This window comes from Bactrocera tryoni, chromosome 5, assembly GCF_016617805.1.
Source record: "Bactrocera tryoni isolate S06 chromosome 5, CSIRO_BtryS06_freeze2, whole genome shotgun sequence".
NCBI lineage: Eukaryota > Metazoa > Arthropoda > Insecta > Diptera > Tephritidae > Bactrocera > Bactrocera tryoni.
The window spans coordinates 27,041,438-27,062,897 of NC_052503.1; the positions used below are offsets into that span (position 1 = coordinate 27,041,438).

At 37.4% G+C, this 21,460-nt stretch overlaps 2 protein-coding genes across 2 annotated transcripts; one reads left to right on the forward strand and one right to left on the reverse strand.

Moving 5' to 3' along the window:
- Positions 1-11,652: 11,652 nt before the first annotated feature.
- Positions 11,653-13,367, reverse strand: LOC120778107 (peroxisomal targeting signal 2 receptor). Its single transcript, XM_040109810.1, has 3 exons — positions 13,164-13,367; positions 12,461-13,092; positions 11,653-12,382 (listed from the first exon to the last, which is right to left on the reverse strand). Exons 1-3 carry the CDS (start codon positions 13,365-13,367, stop codon positions 12,211-12,213), a joined length of 1,008 nt encoding a protein of 335 aa, XP_039965744.1. The 3' UTR covers positions 11,653-12,210.
- A 4,429-nt stretch (positions 13,368-17,796) lies between these two features.
- LOC120778230 (phosrestin-1) lies at positions 17,797-19,924 on the forward strand. Its single transcript, XM_040109988.1, has 3 exons — positions 17,797-18,821; positions 19,220-19,414; positions 19,481-19,924. Exons 1-3 carry the CDS (start codon positions 17,966-17,968, stop codon positions 19,633-19,635), a joined length of 1,206 nt encoding a protein of 401 aa, XP_039965922.1. The 5' UTR covers positions 17,797-17,965; the 3' UTR covers positions 19,636-19,924.
- Positions 19,925-21,460: the final 1,536 nt, after the last annotated feature.

Here is a 21,460-nt window from a genome sequence, read left to right on the forward strand (position 1 = left end):
AAAACAAAAGCATGTATGGAGAAATGGGCGCAGATATTTACAGGTCGTGTGCTCTAAATAAAAAATAAATGAGTGCAAAAAATTAGTGCAACTATGCCGGGCAACCGCAAAAGCTGACCTTCGACCCGGCTAAAATAACCAAAATATCATCGCACGCCAGCGGGAGCAGAATCTGCGCGATCTCGGCAATGCAAAGAGCTAAGGAGACGCAAAAAAAAAAATCGAAACAAAAAAATCGCACGCGCTTACAAAAAATCACAAAAAGCAAACAAAATTGTAATGAAATTGGCATGCGAGCGGCAGCATTAGCATAAGCGCATGCAAAATATGCGAGGCGGTGCAAAAAAACTAATATATGCCTACAAAGCACCCGCATGAGGCTGCGCGACGCATTGCCGAGACCTTCCGAAAGGTAAGTGCTACAGCTCTGCGGGGTGGTCAGCGTTAATTTGGTAATTGCGTCTGACCTCATTGCTAGCGAGATATTCCAGGGAAAAAAAGTGATAATGAAAAAATTCTTGCACATACACACATACACATGTATTGTATTGCTATGCATGGCCTTGTTCTTTTTTTCCTGCTCTCATTCTTTTGGTCACTTCCTTGGAACGCCTCAAAACAACGCAATCTTTGTCTAAACGCTTCTTAGAGGCGTTACGTTGTATTGCGACGCGCCCGAAATCCATTTGACGGCATAAAGAGCGCAACAATTGCGTAGCGCTGAGAATGCCGGCGAATTCGAGCGTGACCTGAATGTCCTGAATTTTTTAACTATATGTCGGTCGGTGGTCAATAAAAACGAAGTCAAACCAAACAGGTCAGCGACAGGCTCTACGGAAAACTGTGACTTAATGTATTGTTTTTATATTACTGTTTGGTTGTTATTGTTGTTGTCTTCCTGCTGTTGCGTGGTGCATTGTGACCGCACACGCATTACATAATATGTGTAGCATTGAGCCGTTGTGTTGTTGTGCCTTCAGGAGTGACCTTTTTTTGTGCACTTATTGGTCGCAGGAATTTATCACGTGCAACATAGAGACACACACATACATAATTGTTGCCCAACCGCGCGGACAACAGCGTAAAAACAATGGCGCGCGTTCGTTCAGCGCGGCAATAATCCAATAATGGCTGGAACAGAGCAAACCAACAGAAAATGCTACAGTTCCAACTACAGTTACATACATACATACACACATATGCAGCTATGTATATGTATATTGTAAGTATGTTTAGTGTGCTGAAAAGTTACGTAATATTACGTGCAACATTGAAGTGGAAAATGCGGTGAAACGTGTCCTTGTCAACGCCTTGCAGGTAGCTCCAGTCGAACAAATGATTTGTGTGGATTTTTTCCACGTAACTTGTGACGTGCTGTTCGCTTGTGGCACAATATCGAATATGCCTATGATTGCACGCACTTACAATGATACATACATACTCAAACATACGTACATTCCTAGGCTTTAGCGAACGTCGCGATAGAAATCTTGAAATCTAAGGAAGCCCAAATGCGTTTTTAAGATAGTCATCGCCTCTTTAATTAGAAGGAACAGTTAAGGAGATTTCTTTTCTTCAAGTGTTTTTGTACAATTTATGTGAGTGTGATTATTTCCATACATGTATGTATGTATAAGAAGTATATCTGTTTGTGTGTACTATATGCTGAATATTTTATTCACTACCTGAATAAATCAGTTTAAGAGACACACGCATCCGCCAAGAGTTTTTTTTCATAAAAAATGCTATTAGTATTAAATAACCTCAAATACAAACACAGAAGTATACGTACATACATATAAATATATCTTCTTCTTCCGCGAGGTTATAGCCAATTGGAGATTTCAAGTGTAGCCATACCTTTCTCCACCTGGTCTTTCCAACAGAGTTGAAGTCTTCGTTTTCTTCAGCTTCCCCCGTCGGGTACTGCTTCGAATACTCACAGAGCCGCTGTCTCTTAATTCGCTGAAATATGTCAATGGCGTCGTATATCTCGTACAGCTCATCGTTCCATCGACTACGATATTCGCCGTTGCCAATGCGAAAAGAACCATATACTTAAATCTTCCGCGGAACCTTTCATTCGAAAACTCGTTACACCGACTCCATGCCTCTGCACCATATAGCAGGACGGGAATGATAACTGACTTGTAGAGTTTAGCTTTTGTTCTTCGAGAGAGGACTTTACTTTTCAATTGCCTACTCAGTCCAAAGTAGGACCCGTTAGCAAGAGTTATTCTGTGGATTTTGAGGCAGAAATTGTTGTTGATGTTAATGCTGGTCCCAAGATAGACGAAATTATCTACGACTTCGACGTTATAACTGTCAATAGTGACGTGGGGGCCAAGTCGCGAGTGGCCCTCGTTCACTGCCAGACCCACTTGCTTCGCTTACTTTTCCATCCTGGAGAAAGCAGAACTAACGACGCGGTTATTGAGGCAAATGATATCAATATCATCGCGTACGCAAGTAGCTGTACACGCTTATAGAAGATTATACCTTCTCTATTCAGCTCTGCAGCTCGAATTATTTTCTCCAAGAGTAGATTAAAGAAATCATATGATAAGGAGTCGCCTTGTCTGAAACCTCGGTTGGTATCGAACGGCTCGGAGGGGTTCTTCCCAATCCTGATGGAGCTTTTGGTATTACTCGACGTCAGTTTTCACAGTCGTGTTAATTTTGCGAGGATACCAAATTCAGACATAGCGGCATAAAGGCAGCTCCTTTTTGTGTTGTCTAAAACAGCTTTGAAATCTACGAAGAGGTGGTGGGTCGATCCTCTTTCCACGAGTCTTTTTCAAGATTTGGTGCATGGTGAATATCTATTCAGTTGGGCATATTCCAGACTTAAAGCCACATTGATAAGGTTCAATCAGTCTGTTGACGGTGGGCTTTAATCTGTCACGCAATGCGTTCGATAGAACCTTATAAGCGATATTGAGGAGACTTATCCCACGGTAGTTGGCGCAGATTGTGGAATCTCCTATTTTTTGGATTGAGCAGCGCACATTTAATTGGACCATATTCTACAAAGAAGCTGAAGTATGCTCCTCATCAGTGCTTTGCCGCCGTATTTGAATAGCTCGACCGGCAATCCACCGGTCCGCGCCGCTTTGTTGTTCTTCGGTCGGGTAATTGCTATTCGCACTTCTTCATGCTCGGTCAATGGAACGTGCGCTACATCGTCAACGATTGGGGAATAGCGTTCACCATCTCCTGGTGTTAGGCTTTAGCAACTTTAAAACATTGTGTGAACATACATACATAAGTTGGAGACATAAGCCTAGAGACTGTGAGTCATCATGGCGCATCCGTGCCTTTTTTGCTCCAACTATTATGTCGATGTCATTGATCTTTGTGAAAAAGCTAATGCAATATTTTGATGGAGGCGTAGTAAAGGATGACCGAATATGATATTTGTTTGCAGCAGCAGTTGAAGTCAGTTGAGGGATAATACTGCAGATTTTCTTGAAAGACGAATATTTTTTCGCATATTAACGTATAACTTAATAATAAATAATGAATTCTTCGGCAGACATGTCGAAATCATTAAATTGGTTTCAGCTTACTTCAAACCACAGTTTGTATATTAACGTCAAATCATTTACGAATAATTTTCAGTCTGGCAATACTTTTAATACCAATAGCAGTATCTAATTTTTACAGGTGAATAACACATTTGCTATTAAAACATAGAAACCTAACGGTTAACATATCCTGTCATACGCACTTTGAGACCCTTCACAGTGCGCCAACAGGCGTTGCTTACATCTTTCGGTGGCAAAATTATAGATTTTTTTGCACTCACATATAAACATATACACATGCATAGATGTAGTGGGCATATGAAAGAACTGCGAGCATCACTCAGTCACGCCTCTAGTACCCCGCCGCCAACGACATACAGGAAACGAATGTGTTTCCACTTTTTTGTTTTCGTCGCTACGAAATTTCCTGCTGTGCTCCAACGCATTCAAAAACCCACAATCCTACGGTACTTGCACTTTTTTTGCTTCTGTGATTTTTTTTCCTTCAAACGCCCGTGTCGAGTTTCAACTTTGCCGCTCAGTTGCGCCTGTTTTGAGTCCTTTTCGCTTCGTTGCTCACTTTTTATTTTCACATTTTTGCATTGCTTTATTTGTGTGCGCCTTCGGCAACAGATTTGTGTTGTGTTATCCTGCTGCGACACTTGCGGACGCCCGCTTCATGAGCTGAGTAGGCGTGTTGCTCTTGCGGCATGAGCTGTTTGTCGGCTGCTGTGCGCATGGATATTGCAAAATTATCTGCTTTCGGAAATACTTAATTAGACACATGAATACTTAAAAAGGGGCACATATATGCTTGCTCGTATGTGCATTCATATGTAAAAATTGCACATACATATATATGCAGTTAAATATGTGCGTGGATAATATATGGATTATAAGTATAGCGCCTTTGTCCCTCTCCTCTTTTGTCAGTTGGTTATACCAGTTTATCGTATTTATCCCAGTCTTGTGTTATAAAGAACCTTTTTGGAATACATGTATTCTCATGGATTTAGGACTCTGTTCATCGTGTCAGTTGATTATACCAGTTTATTATTTTTATACCAATAGTTTGTTCGATTCGCCATTATCCAAAGTATAAAAGATGATTCGAAGACAGCTAAAGTGCAACTGTTTAGAACCGCATACCCCTACGTGTAATCCATATTTTTTTTTGCAAATGCGAGTATATTAAAAATAAGAAAAAACGTTAAACTCGGTTGCATCGGAGCTATAATTATTTTCACCAATACAAAAGATCCCATACAAGAACTTGATTTTGATCGATGAGCTCATGGGTATATCTCAAATGTTTTAGAGTTTTAAATGTGCTAGGGGTTCTAAGCATGTCTGCCTCTGAAGTCTCCAAGTTAAGCATTTCTCGCCGTCGTACAAGGTAGCCGTTTGTTGTTTCTGGGCCAGAGAAGTCCGCTCAGATCTTGGGTTAAATTTAATTTGTTACAGCATTAGAAAATGATGGCTACTTATACATAGGTATTTTTTAACTAACATTAACAAACTTTGAAGTCATTAGAGTTTCAAGACTCTTACTTCTGCTCTCTATTAATTTCTGCGCCCAATTTTTAGATGTTATCAAGTATTGGTTATAAGTAAATTCTCTCATTAATTATTTTTATTATATTATTTATGCCAATTGATGTATTTCCATATTAACGTCACGTAGTAGCCCCTCCAGAGAAACATGAAAGGTATTGGGGATCGCATTCTTATGGAAAAACTTATCGGAAAATCCTTAAACTTCTCCTAAGCCCCGAGTATATGTTTATATAATATGCAAATTTATATCACGGGAAAGAGCTCGATGTCATGAAGGACAAAATCTAATCAAATAAGGTTTTAACACGTCAACAACCACAATAATTCCTGGATATAAAAGTAATATCAAACCCAAAACTCTGCATATACTAAGAAATTAAGATTAAATAGTTAACGAGAGATATCAAAAATGAGAGAGAATTTTGCGAGAAACTTTATTTAAGGTAATATTATGTAAAATTTTTCATGTTCACTACTTCCTCGATTAACTGCGGGTTACATTCGTACACATTGAATCGCATAATGTATCAATCTTTGGACACTTATTCTCGTACTTATATAACAAATACACTTTGACTGCTTTAATGACTTCCACCAACCGCCAGCAAATGTGACGGTGTTCATGCGCCTTTAAGTCCCCAGTCGGCTTCTGCTCCATTGACTTCATTCGCGTCGGTTGCGTGTCGTACTCAATTTCGAAGATGATGGCTGGATATTTGTTTTTTATGAGCACATTTCTTGTAGCAAATAATGTTGCTGAACTTTTATTTCTTTCTTTCCTTTCTTTGTCAAGATTTATTATTGTTTTTGTTCGTGCCGGTGGTATTATGGGTAAGTCGCAGGCGCGTGTCCGAGGTTTCGTGTAGGCCGATGCAGAAGCTGGCGAATGTTAAGTTTAATGTTTAACGTTTATGATAAAATAAAAACTTTTGGCGGCATTGACGGGAACACTTGAGTGCAAGCACCTTCATGATTTTTTATTGCGAATTGCTTGAACATGTGCATAAGTAATAGTTTTTGTGGTCTTCGTATGTTAGATTTCAAAGTATAAAGTAGCTTTTTCACAGCGATTGCACCTTTTAAACAATTTTGAATATTCGGGAGTGTATAGGAAAACGTAAATTTTCAATTGACAGCTTGAAAACCCACTCTCATCAGCACTTTTATCAGTAAATTCTAATAATATCAACTGAATTCTGTTAGTAATAAAACACTTAAAAAAAGAAAATCCCAAATCAAAATACCAAGCTTTTTCCTATTTAAGCCGAAAATGAAGATGTCTTGTATGGTCTCTCTGACCTGATCTAAAGCAAATCCCAAAAAAATCTATCCTTACTTTAGAGTACCAACACGATCTTCAGCTAGAATACTGCCACAGTTTCACGATATTTCATCTAAATTTTCTCAGGGAAATGTTCTTTAATGACATCACCTTCGATATTTTTGTTTACAATAGAAAATTGTGAATTTCATGTTTTGATAAAATATGGTTTTCGGTTGGAACCGTTAATGTAAAGCCTAACTCTTATACGGTTGCGATTCCTGGTCCTCAACAAAAACGTTGATTCGCAAACTGGAGTCTTTTGCAAACTCGTGTTTACGAAAAATCTTAAGGATCTGCTGCCATTGTATCAGCTAGATATGCAGCTACGAAGGGGATTGGCTGGGTCGGGTTACGTATGGTAGATGCTCACTTAAGAGACTAATTGGAATAGTCTAGACGATTTTGTATCAGTTCATGCGGCACAACAATGGTTCGCTCGTTTTCGTTCTGGAAATTTCGAAATTTCGATTTAACTGATGAAAGTTTTACACTGATGGAATAAGCTCTTTAGCGGAAAAATGACAAAATGGTACATATTTCTTAATTTATTTATTAGTATAAATATAAAAAAAGGGACTGAAGTTTGATTAGAAATACGAAACAACCTTTTCGACTACCCAATAAATGCCCAAGAATGTTCTTTCGAATTATAATAAACATTTCCCATTTAGTTCGAAGTTTTTGTGGTTTCTCTTTAAACAAGTAAGGATTTCGAAGTGGATCACTTTTTACTATGTATACATAAAGGCTCGATAGCTTTTATTTCAAATTTGTTCCAGCGGATAAGAACTGATGATACTAAATTTCTTCGTAACTGCAGCAGCACAAATAATGACAGAATATACTGTATAGTATATCGTATAGTATATATCTGGGGAAGTAGTTTGGGGTAAAGAAATTGATTTTTTAACTAGTCGCCCAACCACCCGATATAACATTTAGCTGGCATAATATTTCACTCACTTATGGAGTTTCAGATAGAAATAAACGTCTATTTTGACGACCTCGAAGCTTCGCACTGTCGAACCGGTGAGGGTATCGATGATTACAACAGTGCTTTATCATAGATAGAGATTATGTCGAAGAAAAATTTTTATTCAAAACCAAATTTCTTTCATTTGTAGGTCAAATACCTTTCAGCTCATGTAGTAATGCGCTTTTCTCATCCTTTAATTCGATTCATACTTCAACCCCACGATTTTTCAACGAACATTTACATTTTTTTTTTCGCTACATACAAGCAACTTCTTTTAACTTTTTTAATTCTAAATTTGTCCCACTGTGTGCGAATTTAAACCCGCCAGATGGCGCAATAGCCTAATTGGTTGCTGTCTCTGCTGATCTTGAGTGATTTGATACGATTGGTTTGATATGGAAGCATTAGTTACATATATGCGGAACAAGTTTTTACATATGCTATAGGAGTAGTATTCAGAAGGTTTAGCGATTTTGAATTTTATCAACAAATTTTTATTAAGCAATAAAACATTTAAATTGTACATACATATATCTGAAAAAAAAATCCTCCTCAAATAAAATAAAATTAAGTCAAAGTTTTTTCCGTCTTTCAACGTTTTTATACGGCTTTATATCCTGCCGCGAAGTTTGTAACACCCAGAAGGAAACGTCAGGGCCTCTTTAAAACAAATGGATGTAGATTTTAACAGCGTGATGAGCTGAGTCGATTTTCAGTCCGTCCCACTGTATATACTCGTACAAGACTCTCCGTTTTTTGAGATATCGCTCTGAAATTTTGCACAGGTCCTTTTCTCTCCAAGAAATTTGTCATTTGTCGAAATTGCCGATATCGGACAATATAGCATATAGCTACCATACAAACTAAGCGACCGGATTCAAGCTAAAGATCTCTTTATACCCTTCTGTGCTATAGAAAAAGCGCCTGTGACTAGTATTTTGGTTTCTCTCTCTTCCATGAAGAGTATTACGGCTTCTCGATGGCAACCTATCTGAACCCTCCCACCAGAATTAGATAACCGTTACAATAACAACGACAACAGTATATGGCTTCAGCGCATTTTGTTTTAATTATAATTTTTAATTTTCTAAAGGCTAAAAAAACTCGAATGATAATAATAAATATACTGATTTATTTACCAGTCTCTCTGCACTAATTTTGACTCCTTTTGGAAGACCATATTTTGTAGATAAACAAAAACAATAAAAGGCATGTAGTACATTTGGTGATACAACGATTGCTTTAAGTCTTCTTTATGCGGCAAAATTGTTCTTCTTTTGCCTTTTTGCTTCTTCATTTAACAAGGTAAATATAATAAAGAAAGAAGTGTTTGATAATTTCTTGTTATCCTCTATTTTAATACTTTTGTTGCAAACCCTTTTTTCTGCTAAGAAAAAGTAGACCTTCAAAGTCCTAATTAACGGTTGCCATTAATCAAAATGACGCGAGCATTATCTCACCTTCGTCTTGGCAATATGGTTAGCATAATTATGGGTTAGGCAAACACCATCCTGTCATGTACATTGCTATTCATATACACACATGTAGAACATATCCTGCAAAATTGCAGACAACTCAAATAAAGCAAACAAATACTTACAAATACAAGCAAATATTTATCTTTTTAGTTGAGACGAACACGCTCGAGATTGGCGGCAAGATGGCAACATTTGGCGTTTGCGCAAGACAGTGATTATCCAATAACAACAATCACATGCTTGCCTTATAATTTTGGTAATACGTAACATATGCATATGTTATCTACTAGTGTATTTGTATATATGTATATGTATGAATCGAACTGTCCATCAAAATTTGCTAAATTTGGCAAGCAAGCCAACACTTCAATGCTCATCACCTTGGCCACTTTTTTCACTTATTGGCTGTGGAAGACATCTAAAGTAGTGAAAAACATTGTTTAACTATTGTGGTAGAGTCCTTTTATTTTTAAGAATAAAGCTAGATTTACAAGTATATTTGAAAGCACCTCGGGACCTACGTAGAGTGATTTTAAGACTAAAATTTGGTGGGTTGAGGGTCCCAAAACAAAAATAATTTTAATTTATAAACAAATGTATTCGAACCAAAGCGAATCATACGCATGAATCCTACGATTTTCCCTGGTGCTCAGTGATCGTTTTACTTTGTGTGTTATAGTTCCCCCACCCGACATTAATAAATAACCGAATTCATGCAATATTATTAACACCCTTTATTTAGAAGATATTATGATAAGATTAGGAACACAGGTGAGAGAAAAACCCATTTAGACTTATTACAATATATAACTTCTGACCGCTAAAGACACTTCGTGGAATATAAAGGCATGTACTTCTATAAAGAAATCTTTGAGACGGTGACATATTACTTGAGATACTAGAAGAATCTTTAGTACTTATTTTTTTAAGTGATGTTGAGATTTGTTTCCAGATTTTAAGGATACCCTCGAAAGCGAAATGTTGGTTTTGATGAATACTACCATATTGAGAAGCCTTGGCTCGATTTTATTTCTTGTAAGTTCCGTTTAAATACTTACTCATATATCCGTCTGTCCTTGTTTAAACGGAGCTATCATTACATGTACTCTGCAATTTTGGGAATTGAGATACAACAGTGATCCGCAGATGAAACTTCGGTCCATAAATTTTTTTTTCATTAAGGGGTTACAAAAAATCAAAATTATTGTCTTATTATATTCTGCAACACCTCTAGAATATTGTCGCAAGTTTTCATTCTATTGTTGATCCGAGTAATAGTTTCGAAGATGTAACCTTGAGAACTTGTGTGCTCGAGGCTAGCTGGGCTAAGAGCGCCGTCTTTAATCTCGTTTTTCTCGGAACTGTGTTTTGAGGTCGCTTCTCAATTGATCTTCATAAAATTTTACACAGGTCTTTGAGATACAATTCTTAAAGACTTGGGCGAGGGTTTTTTTTTCGATTACAACTTTTTGAAAAAAATTGAAACTTTCATTTGTAAAAATGTCTGCCAAAAATCCAATTTTTAGTTTTTTTTTCGTCCAAGTTCTAAGTTAAGGTTTTAACGTTTAACGGTTTTTGCTTCCGCCGTTTTCCAATAGATGTCTCTAGGGTCAAGCACTGGTCGATTAAATCGATTAAATCGTTTTATATCGATCTTGGACATTTGTGTCAACATTAACCCAACAAAATATTTGTAGAGATCTGTTCGCATTCCAAACTTATTCTCAACTGAAAATGTCACTTTTTGAGCCGAATTCTCGATATTTGCGGGAAATTTTGCTTTCTTTTTTAGTTCCAAGAAAAGTGCGGCTGAGAACCCGTCCACGCTTTACTGAGGTTGACACATACGTAGATAATACTATTACTCTACTACTATCACCTATAAGATTTCTATTAGGTATTAAAAAATATAGAATTTTTATAAACCAACTTGTGTTAGTTTACAAAAAAATGGATCATAAAGCATTTCGTGTGTTAATTAAGCATTGCTTTTTGAGGGAATAAGGGAAAACACTTTTGGAACGTTTTTATACAATAAAGCCTTAAATTTACAAAAGAAACGGCGGAAGCAAAGTTGTAGACCTAATACAACACCATTTTTTCACTTTAGATGACCCTGTCAGGAGTTATCCTTAAAATGACTGAAAGATATCACTATTCGATATTTTTTCCCATAAATTTGCACTAGCCGTAAATACAAAGAGGGTCTAGTTATCGCTATATGAGAAGAGAAGGGTATTCTCTGAAGGTCCGTAAGGTGCTTTGAAGATTCTTATGCATCAACCTCGGAACGTACCTGATACTAATCCATTATTACCTGTTTTTGTCTATGGTAAATGAGTTTGATGTTGAAAAATGCGTCTTAAGAGAAGACTAAGAAAATCGATCGTTCTACGAGAGAGGCATTATGAAATTATATTACAAATGTTATTAATAAAATTTAAACAAAATTCTTTGCATTTAGGAGAAAAGCCGATCTTTGTAAGAAGCTCCAACATTGGCGATGTCAGTAGTTTTTTCCTTCACACAAGTCTCAATATTGCTTAAAAAATACTTGTTCTTTGATAGTAAGACCATATCTTTCAAATACAACCAGAAGAAGAAGAAGGTGCTTTGCAAGCAATAAATATCCATAAACATTTTATATCTAAAACGATTACGATGATCGCATGATCTTTTTAGTTTATACTTTATATATTCAGTAACATATGTATGTACATATATGTATGTATATCAAGATTTACATAATCATACATCATTATAATATGAGATGAGACATGAGACCCTGTATTTAAAATGCCGGTTCTGTTCGAGCAAAATTTTACTAAAAGCAATATCCTTCGATTCGGTACATCTCCGCTTTGTTAAAGCTTTGTTCTTTTATCAATCACTAATCTTTTTTATTTTAGATTTATACCAGTTATTTTTTCGGTTCCCAAATCAGAACCTAAAATACCAGGCCCATGAAATCTCTCCATTATACATTATATTAAAATTTATACATTAAAACGAGTTATTTTTTTTTAGTTTTTAAAAATTTTTCCAAGGTACCTATTGTAAATTTCTATTATCACATTCAAGACACTTAGTTGGCGAAAATTTAGGATAGCTCAGCTACTTATTCCTCGTGGACTTCTTTCATACATTTTTAGATCTATTTTATACGTTTGTAGATCATGAATTTGGTTCAGCTTCCTCAAACCTGCTTAGCTCCTTAATTCCTATAAATTACAGCTAACAATTAGGTCACAGCGCATTTACAAAGCGTACTACGTTAATTCGACATTAGTGTTATCCACTCCTCTATAGAATGATGATGCAATATCGTGTCGAACATTCCCCTATTAACTAGTCTAACATATCCTTTAAGGTTTTCGGCGTATACACATTGATGACAGAATCCCAGCCACAGTCCGCGAGCTGATGTGGCACGCCTGCATTCCAATCCAAACCGCAAACGAATTCCGTGTGATTCACATTCACCTCCATAGCATCCAAAGACTGATTGAAATCCCAAATTCTGTAAAATAAATTTCGTGAGTATTCTTAATCTCCTCCAATAATATTAAAAATTTAGGTGAGAAGATTGATTGATTACCTCGTTGTGAAATCGTAATTTGCCGTTGCTACCACCGTTGCCATGGTTGGGGAAAAGGCCACCCGTCGCACCGCAAATTCCCCGGAATACAATTGAAAGATGTGATGCCGCATGTTGCGCAAATCCCAAGCACGCACCAAACCGTCCGAACCACCAGTCATCAAAATGTTCCGATCAAAATGGCTCCAGTCACAAGCGAGTACTTCACCGTTGTGCGCCGCCTCGATGCTCATCAAGGGTTTACCTGAAAATTCAAGAGCGGAATTCCATAAGTTTAAGTTACCATCTGTACTTACGCTAGCGAAGAGATTAGCAATTAGCGGTGAGAACTTTGCGCAATAGATGAGGTCACTGTGTCCCGTGTAGGTGGCGATTGAGTTCTGGCGATGGCAATCCCACAATTTCATGGTACCATCCCAACTGGCGGACAGCAGTTGATGACAATTCCACTGTTCACCCCAGTTGATGCTGTATACCTCATTTTTGTGTTCCTGCAAGCAAATCAACGGTTGCTTGAGCGACTTCAATGTTGTCTCTGTTGCCGCTATGTCATTATCAAGGCCACCCCAAATTTGTAGAGAGCCATCGCCAGAAGCTGTTGCCGCTATATTATCTGCATATGGACACCAAGCCTATAAAATAAAGTAAAATAATGTCAGTCCAGTTCAGGTAGGTAAATATTCAATTGTTTATAGAGGCTTACCACATCGAAAAGTCCATCAGTCCACTCCATGCGTCCGAGTTCCATCAAGCCCTTACCACCTGCTGCAGGTAGCTCTAGGAGAAACAACGTACCGCCACCGGCCAAACCGTAGAGTTGACTTGTAGCCAATAGTAAATGATTTGGCTGGAATGGTGAGAAGCGTACGCTGTAGCCATGGCGATCGGGAGTCGAACACGACTGCATAGCTCAAGAGTGTTGTGTGTTGGATGGATTTGAAATCTGCAATCAATAAGGAAGATATATCTGTTAGAACTGATATAGTGCCTGAATCATATAATCCTAATGTATGCATGTATTTGGTTCTGTAGAAAAATTATTATATTATTTTCATTATTCTATATCGCAATTATTAAGCGGAAAACAACACTTTGTTCGTGTGTGCGTTCGTTAAGGAAATTTTATTTAATAAATACACCTTTGATGATCAGCTAAGACAAGCGCTAGTGATATAAGGGTGCTTGACCTTACTGTTCGCCTAAAAGTATACTACAATATTTTCGCAATATCAGCCGTAGATAAAGACCGATGAAACCGGAAGTCGATCAAACTGTTAGAAAAAGTTTTTTTGAGTTTTTTTCGTTAAGTGTATTTCGTTAATCTCTGAAGGAAGTGTCGAACAGTTTTTGCACCCAGAGAAGTAGATGTTATAAGTATACATATTATGCTTACTATGTGCACACAAATGCATTATATAAAAGAATATGCCTCTACGAATACCCAGTAAAGCAGAAAATACATGTTTTAGGATAACAAGAAATTCATACATACATTTTATGTATCTATCATAACTCTCAATAGTTCGGATAAATATATTATGAGGAAGAATATTTATAAGCAATATCAAATCAAATATTAAGTTATTCGCTGTTCAAGATGTTAAAGTTGTCAAAATTTTAGAATTTTTTTTTCAAAATCGTCTGTATGTTTGAGGTATGTATATAATCACCTATAAACTACTGGGACAACGGGTACAGCCAGACTATTTCCGTTAGTTATTTCTTCTTATAGTAAGAAGGTGGTTATAGATCTGTCTTCGTAAGGTCCTGGTGAGAACATTTATTCATAATTGAGGTACTTAAACTTATCCCTCTAATCTTGTCTCTAAATCTCCTCAAATTTCACATTTTCAAATACTACATATATCGGGTGATTTTTTAAGAGCTTGATAACTTTTTAAAAAAAAAAAACGCATAAAATTTGCAAAATCTCATCGGTTCTTTATTTGAAACGTTAGATTGGTTCATGACATTTACTTTTTGAAGATAATTTCATTTAAATGTTGACCGCGGCTGCGTCTTAGGTGGTCCATTCGGAAAGTCCAATTTTGGGCAACTTTTTCGAGCATTTCGGCCGGAATAGCCCGAATTTCTTCGGAAATGTTGTCTTCCAAAGCTGGAATAGTTGCTGGCTTATTTCTGTAGACTTTAGACCTGACGTAGCCCCACAAAAAATAGTCTAAAGGCGTTAAATCGCATGATCTTGGTGGCCAACTTACGGGTCCATTTCTTGAGATGAATTGTTCTCCGAAGTTTTCCCTCAAAATGGCCATAGAATCGCGAGCTGTGTGGCATGTAGCGCCATCTTGTTGAAACCACATGTCAACCAAGTTCAGTTCTTCCATTTTTGGCAACAAAAAGTTTGTTAGCATCGAACGATAGCGATCGCCATTCACCGTAACGTTGCGTCCAACAGCATCTTTGAAAAAATACGGTCCAATGATTCCACCAGCGTACAAACCACACCAAACAGTGCATTTTTCGGGATGCATTCTCCCGAGAGTATAATTCTTGTTCTTTTATCGATTCAAACAGTGTTAAATCGCCGCAATAACAGTCGTTGACCCGGGTCTATTTCGGGTGTTTTGAAAATTGAATCGAGAGTATACAAGTTTCGTTTGTGTAAGCTTTTTTGTTTACAGAGCAGGTTTCAAAACTTTGGTTTAGTGGGCAATAAAATAACGTGGGCGCCGTAGAATATTGATTCTTTCTATAAGTTATGGTTCTTTTATTCTACTATGGCTTCGGAATAAGTGAATATATCGAACAAAAGCAATGGAAAGTGGAAGCAACATTGGAATTCACATAAAAAGTTAAATGTAGAACGCAAAACAAAAATTACGTGGGACTAAAAGCAAACGCAGAAGTCACATGTTTCCGATTTGTACGGGAAAATGATGAAACCTCACGGCTTATATCAAGCAAAGTGATTTAAAAAGGTATTTATGTTATATTAAGAATATGTGTGTTTCAATGTAGATCCAGTAATATTAATTTTCACTGTCCCTAAGCGATATCCGATAATCGCCACATTTTTATCCCAAAACGTAGGCAATGTAATATAATACGAGGTGTGTTCAAAAAGTATAGCGACAGTTTTCTGACAGTTTTCTTCGATTGCAGGGGCGTGGTGCATCATGAGTTCTTGCCACAGGGAAGAACGGTCAATAAGTTTAATATTAAGAACAAAAATTGGCTTTTGCACCACGATAACGCCCCTGCTCACACATCGCTGCTTGTGCGCGACTTTTTGGCCAAAAACAACACACTAATGATGCCGCAGCCACCGTATTCCTCAGATCTGGCCCACTGTGGCTTTTTCTTGTTCCCTAAACTGAAGAGGCCCATGAAAGGACGACGTTAGTCTTCTCTTGACGAGATAAAGACGGCATCGAAGGAGGAGCTGAAGAAGATAACAAAAATGATTTTTTGAAGTGCTTCGAAGATTGGAAAAACCGCTGGCACAAGTGTATAATATCTTATGGGGATTACTTTGAAGGGGACAAAATAGATATTCATGAATAAATAAATAATTTTTGAAAAAACACAAAATTCCCGATACTTTTTGAACACACCTCGTATATCGATATCGTATGATGAGTTGACATAGAGTTGACCATATTTTCTTCACTTTCTTAATTATATACATAGGTGTTACTCCAAAACGGTGGGACCGATCGGTTTGACAAAACCATTTTTCAGTACCTCTGATGAGTAAATTTTTTGACTACAAACGAGTTTTTCCGGATCCTCATCACCCTCTTTCGGAGGTTTTCTGGAAGATCGGCTGCGGGATCAAGAGAATCCAAGATTTTTCAACATGAAAAGCCGATAGTTAGTTTTGCTTTTTCCAGACTGGATAACGAAGCGAAGCAAATGGTTCTGGTAGACAACGAGGGCAACTCGCGACTTGGCTCCCACGTTACTGTTGGCAAACATAACTTCGAAGTCGTAGATAATTTCGCCTATCTTGGAACCAGTATTAACAGCAACAACAGTGTCAGCCTTGAAATCCAACGCAGAATAACCCAGTTTTCGGACTGAGTAGGCAATCGAAAAGTAAAGTTCCCTCTCGACGATCAAAGACCAAACTCTATAAGTCACTCGTTATTCCCGTGCTATATGGGGCAGAGGCATGAATAATGACAACATCTGATGAGTCGACGTTACGAGTTTTTGAGAGAAAGGTCTGCGGAAGATTTGTGGTCCTTTGCGCATTGTACGAGTTATATGACGACATTGACATAGTTCAGCGAATTAAGAGAGGTCATGTCGTCCGAATGAATGAAAATGCTCCAGCTATGAGAGCATTCGACGCTGTACCCGCCGGGGGATGCAGAGGAAGACCTTCACTGAGTTGGAAATACCACAAAAGCACATTAAATTCTGTTAATTAAAACTATACTTTTAAGTGGATAGGACCCTTTAAGATCATCGTGCGAATATATTCTGGATTAAAGCTCCCTAAGGTAGTTCTTTGCATTTGTTTTTGGAAACCCTGATAGCTCTTATCAAATCATTCGTGGTAATGACATTTTTCTTGAGCTAATTGTGACTTATTCTTGAAATATCTCGTGTCAAAGCTCTGATGTGATGTTGAAATACTCTTTTTTCAAGACACACTTGGGAAACTTGTCGAACATCATGATAATACTCATAACATTGAGCAGTTCAAGAAGCCTAGCGGAATGGAAAACATATCAACAATTTTAGAGAAAAATAGAGATAATATTATATAATTTCAACTAATATGGCTTAAAGAAGGCATATTGATTACAAATTGTTAATTAACGGTCACCTGGGGTCCCATTATTGCACAGTAAGCATAATGTTATCTGAAGAGTTATGTACATACATATGTATAATCCACTCTGAATCCAAGTAGCACTAATTCCCACCAGCCAACGGCACTGTACACTGACCAACCGCATTACCTTTCAGGTTAGATAAGACGAAAGTGCAACCCACACAGTTGCTAACCTTGCTTGAGGTCGCAAAAAACTTAAATGTCACACAAAATGCAGCTGTTTACTTTGCCACTACTTACGTAGGCTAAAGAAATGAAAAGCGCGTCAAATACAACTGACTTCGATACACGAGACATACATTTAGGCGCACCACCGTTTCCAAACGCAATTCCGCAGTTGATATTCAAACAACGGCTTCTCAGGGCCAGCCGCTGGAATGTTAGCGTAGCCGTAATTAAAAGGCAGCGCATAACAACGTAGATGTAATGAGCAAATCCACTTAGTACAAAAATGGGCAACTAACAACAGCCCCCTACTTAAATATTGGGGATGAAAGGCAAAGGTATATAAGCAGGTGCACGCGGTCACAGTGGTCGCATTTCCCTTCAGACGCGCGCGAACATTACAAGAACCCCAAACCAAACAAATCATACAGTACTAGAAATACAAATTTAATTGACCAACCGTGAAAACGCAAGGATAACGGAAATTTTTTTGAATTGAACTACTAAGAGTTGCGAATTGAGAACTTAAGACAATGGTTGTATCAGTGAAAGTATTCAAGAAGGCCACACCCAATGGCAAAGTGACCTTCTATCTGGGACGTCGTGATTTCATTGATCACTTGGACTACTGTGATCCCGTGGACGGTGTTGTGGTCGTGGATCCGGATTATTTGAAAAATCGTCGTGTATACGGACAACTGGTCACCACCTATCGCTATGGCCGCGAAGAGGATGAGGTCATGGGTGTTAAATTCTCCAAGGAGCTCATATTATGCCGCGAACAAATCGTGCCGATGACAAATAGCAACATGGAAATGACACCGATGCAAGAGAAACTCGTACGCAAGCTAGGCAGCAATGCACATCCATTCACCTTCCACTTCCCACCCAATTCACCCAGCTCCGTGACACTGCAACAGGAGGGCGATGATATGGGCAAACCGCTTGGCATTGAATACAACATTCGTGCTTATGTTGCCGATTCGGAGGATGATCGTCAACACAAACGCAGCATGGTCAGTTTGGTGATCAAGAAGCTGCAGTATGCACCGCCAACACGCGGTCAGCGTTTGCCCAGCTCGTTGGTGAGCAAAGGTTTCACGTTCTCTAATGGCAAGATCAGCTTGGAAGTTACGCTGGATCGTGAGATTTACTATCATGGCGAGAAAGTGGCTGCCACCGTGCAGATCAGCAATAATTCGAAGAAATCCGTTAAAAATATTAAATGCTTCATAGTGCAACACACAGAGATCACCATGGTGAATGCGCAATTTAGCAAACATGTGGCACAGTTGGAGACTAAGGAGGGCTGCCCTATCACGCCGGGTGCGAATCTGTCGAAGACATTCTATTTAATTCCATTGGCAGCGAATAATAAGGATCGACATGGTGAGTAATGATTTGGCGGTTGAATAGTGATATTGTGTGGAATAACAGTGATGGTCTCTAAATCTAAAGCTTTATTATTTGTTGGTAGCTTTCATAATTAAAAAAACATTTCCCAAATTTTAGCGTAAGTTTACAAATTTTAGCCAAATTGTTATTTTTATACGAAAATTCCGTAATAAAAAAATATGATCTACATTTTGGGCAGTATTACAAATTTTAGCTAAATTATCTGCTTTGTTGGAAGCTTTCAGTAAAGCAGTGAATTGTATTGCCTACATTTTGGCGCAATATAAATTTTTTAGTCAAGTCACACACCTTAAATCCAGAAATCATTCACTAATTTTTTTGTTATATTGAAACTTAATCTCTCTTCACTTATTCAATTCAATTTTTCAAAGGTATTGCACTCGATGGCCACTTGAAGGACGAGGATGTGAACTTGGCCTCCTCAACGCTGGTGCAGGAGGGTAAATCCACCGGCGATGCCTGTGGTATTGTGATTTCATACTCGGTGCGTATTAAGCTGAACTGTGGTACCTTGGGTGGAGAAATGCAGACGGATGTGCCCTTCAAGCTGCTGCAGCCAGCACCGGGTAAGTCTAACAACAATAAAAAACACTAGCGATAGCACTATTAAAAAACACGAACACACGCTCCAGGTTCCGTCGAGAAGAAGCGCTCGAATGCCATGAAGAAAATGAAGTCGATCGAGCAGCACCGCGGTGTAAAAGGCTACTACCAGGATGACGATGACAATATTGTGTTTGAGGACTTTGCCAAAATGCGCATGAATAATGTTAATATGGATGATTAGGCGTTGCAGTAAGTAATAAAATGTTGCACGTGTGTTTGTGGCAAATGCCACGCTGGTTTCGGTTACCCTCGCACGAGTTTGCCACGAGGGCGTATGTGATATTTCTAAACGTAATTGTAATTGGAAAGTATATTAACTGTGAACGTAATTTGTTGCAACAACAACAACAGCAGTCATTTCGACATCGCATCTCATCAGCAGCGGGGCTTAAACTAAATAACTTAATAATATTTAAATTATTGTTATTGTAAACATTTTTTGTTATTTTGTTTTTGTTTTCCATTTTTATGTATTTGTGTGTGTATGCGTAGCAATAATCCAAATCGTTTACACACACAAATACCCATATGGTGCAATTACATATTTATGCACTAATGTTAAGCAATAAAAAAATTAAAATAAATTGTGAAATTTGAAGAAAAACTTGTTCAGTGGTCGACTTACTTGTTAGAGCACACAACACTTGGGTTTTTAGTAGTTAGAACTACTGTTTATTATTTTTTAATTTTTGTTTATGATTTTTAAATATTTGAAAAATAATTTTTAACTTTTTAAAAAATAATTTTTGAATATTTAAAAAATTTTAAATTTTTAAAAATAATTTTTAAATATTTCAAAAGATATTTTTAAATTTTTCTAAAATAATTTTTAAATATTTCAAAAATAATTTTTAAATTTTTCAAAAATAATTTTCAAATCTTTCAAAATATTTTTTAAATATTTAAAAAAATATTTTTAAACTCTAGAAAAATATTTTTTAAGCGTATTTGAAGCTTTTCGTTGACCGTGTGGACTATTTTGTAGCTCCGTTCGGCGTGTTGCAAGTTTCAAATGCGACTGTTGCATGTGTGGCAAGGTCAGCAGTAAAGCCAACTAACTGCGATGTGACACACTGCAAATGTGTATGTGTATGTACATGCATATACTCATCTACTATGTAAATAATGGTTGGACACAGGGTTGCTTAAGGGTAGAAGTGCCTAGCAATTATCTATTTATTAGTGAAACTTAAAAGTACAAACACATATTTATTTGTAGTATACATACATACATATATCTAAACATAATTACTTACCTCTATATGTACATACATATCTTCTACACACTACTTCATATACGGAACTCAACAATAGCTTGCCACCCTTATGACCCACTTCCGCAATACGCACTTCTTTTTATGCAAACAATCAGCGACATAACCTCAACCAATCAGCGCTCAGCGGCGTGTCAACAACCCTTTCGCTTGTAGGCATTTCATTGGCGGTTGAGCTGTTACTGCCGAAAGCACACGAAGTTTGCATATTGATACGAAACTGACCCGCTGGCCTAACGGTCATAATTTCCTTGAGTATGTAAGTGCATATGTTTGTATATACTTGTCTGCAATATCCTTACAATATTTATCTACTTAAAGGTAGCCATAATTGTTGGCCTTTGAAATTCATTGAAAAATTCGAGTACGTTACTTATGCAAATCAGCTCTGCTCGAATTCTTATTTGTTTATTGTCTTTTCGAAACACAAACCAGTTCCTTGCCAAAAAATTCGCAGCTGTTTTGGAGTTCGCAAAATATCCACTCCACACCCAGTTGGCAAGGTCATACTTTGAATAGTTAGAGTTTAACTGTGAAAGGTGTTGTTGGTGATGTTGGCAGTGCTTATTCGTAAAGTTCCGTTATGCTCTGAAAGCTTTGATTTTTCTGTTTAAAAGTGTTGAGTATTTTTAGAGTGTTAATCCACGATTTTTGATTGTAATTGTGTTGAAGGCATTGGATGTGCTCTACAAATACGAATGAACATACTACATACAAATTATATTATATAGT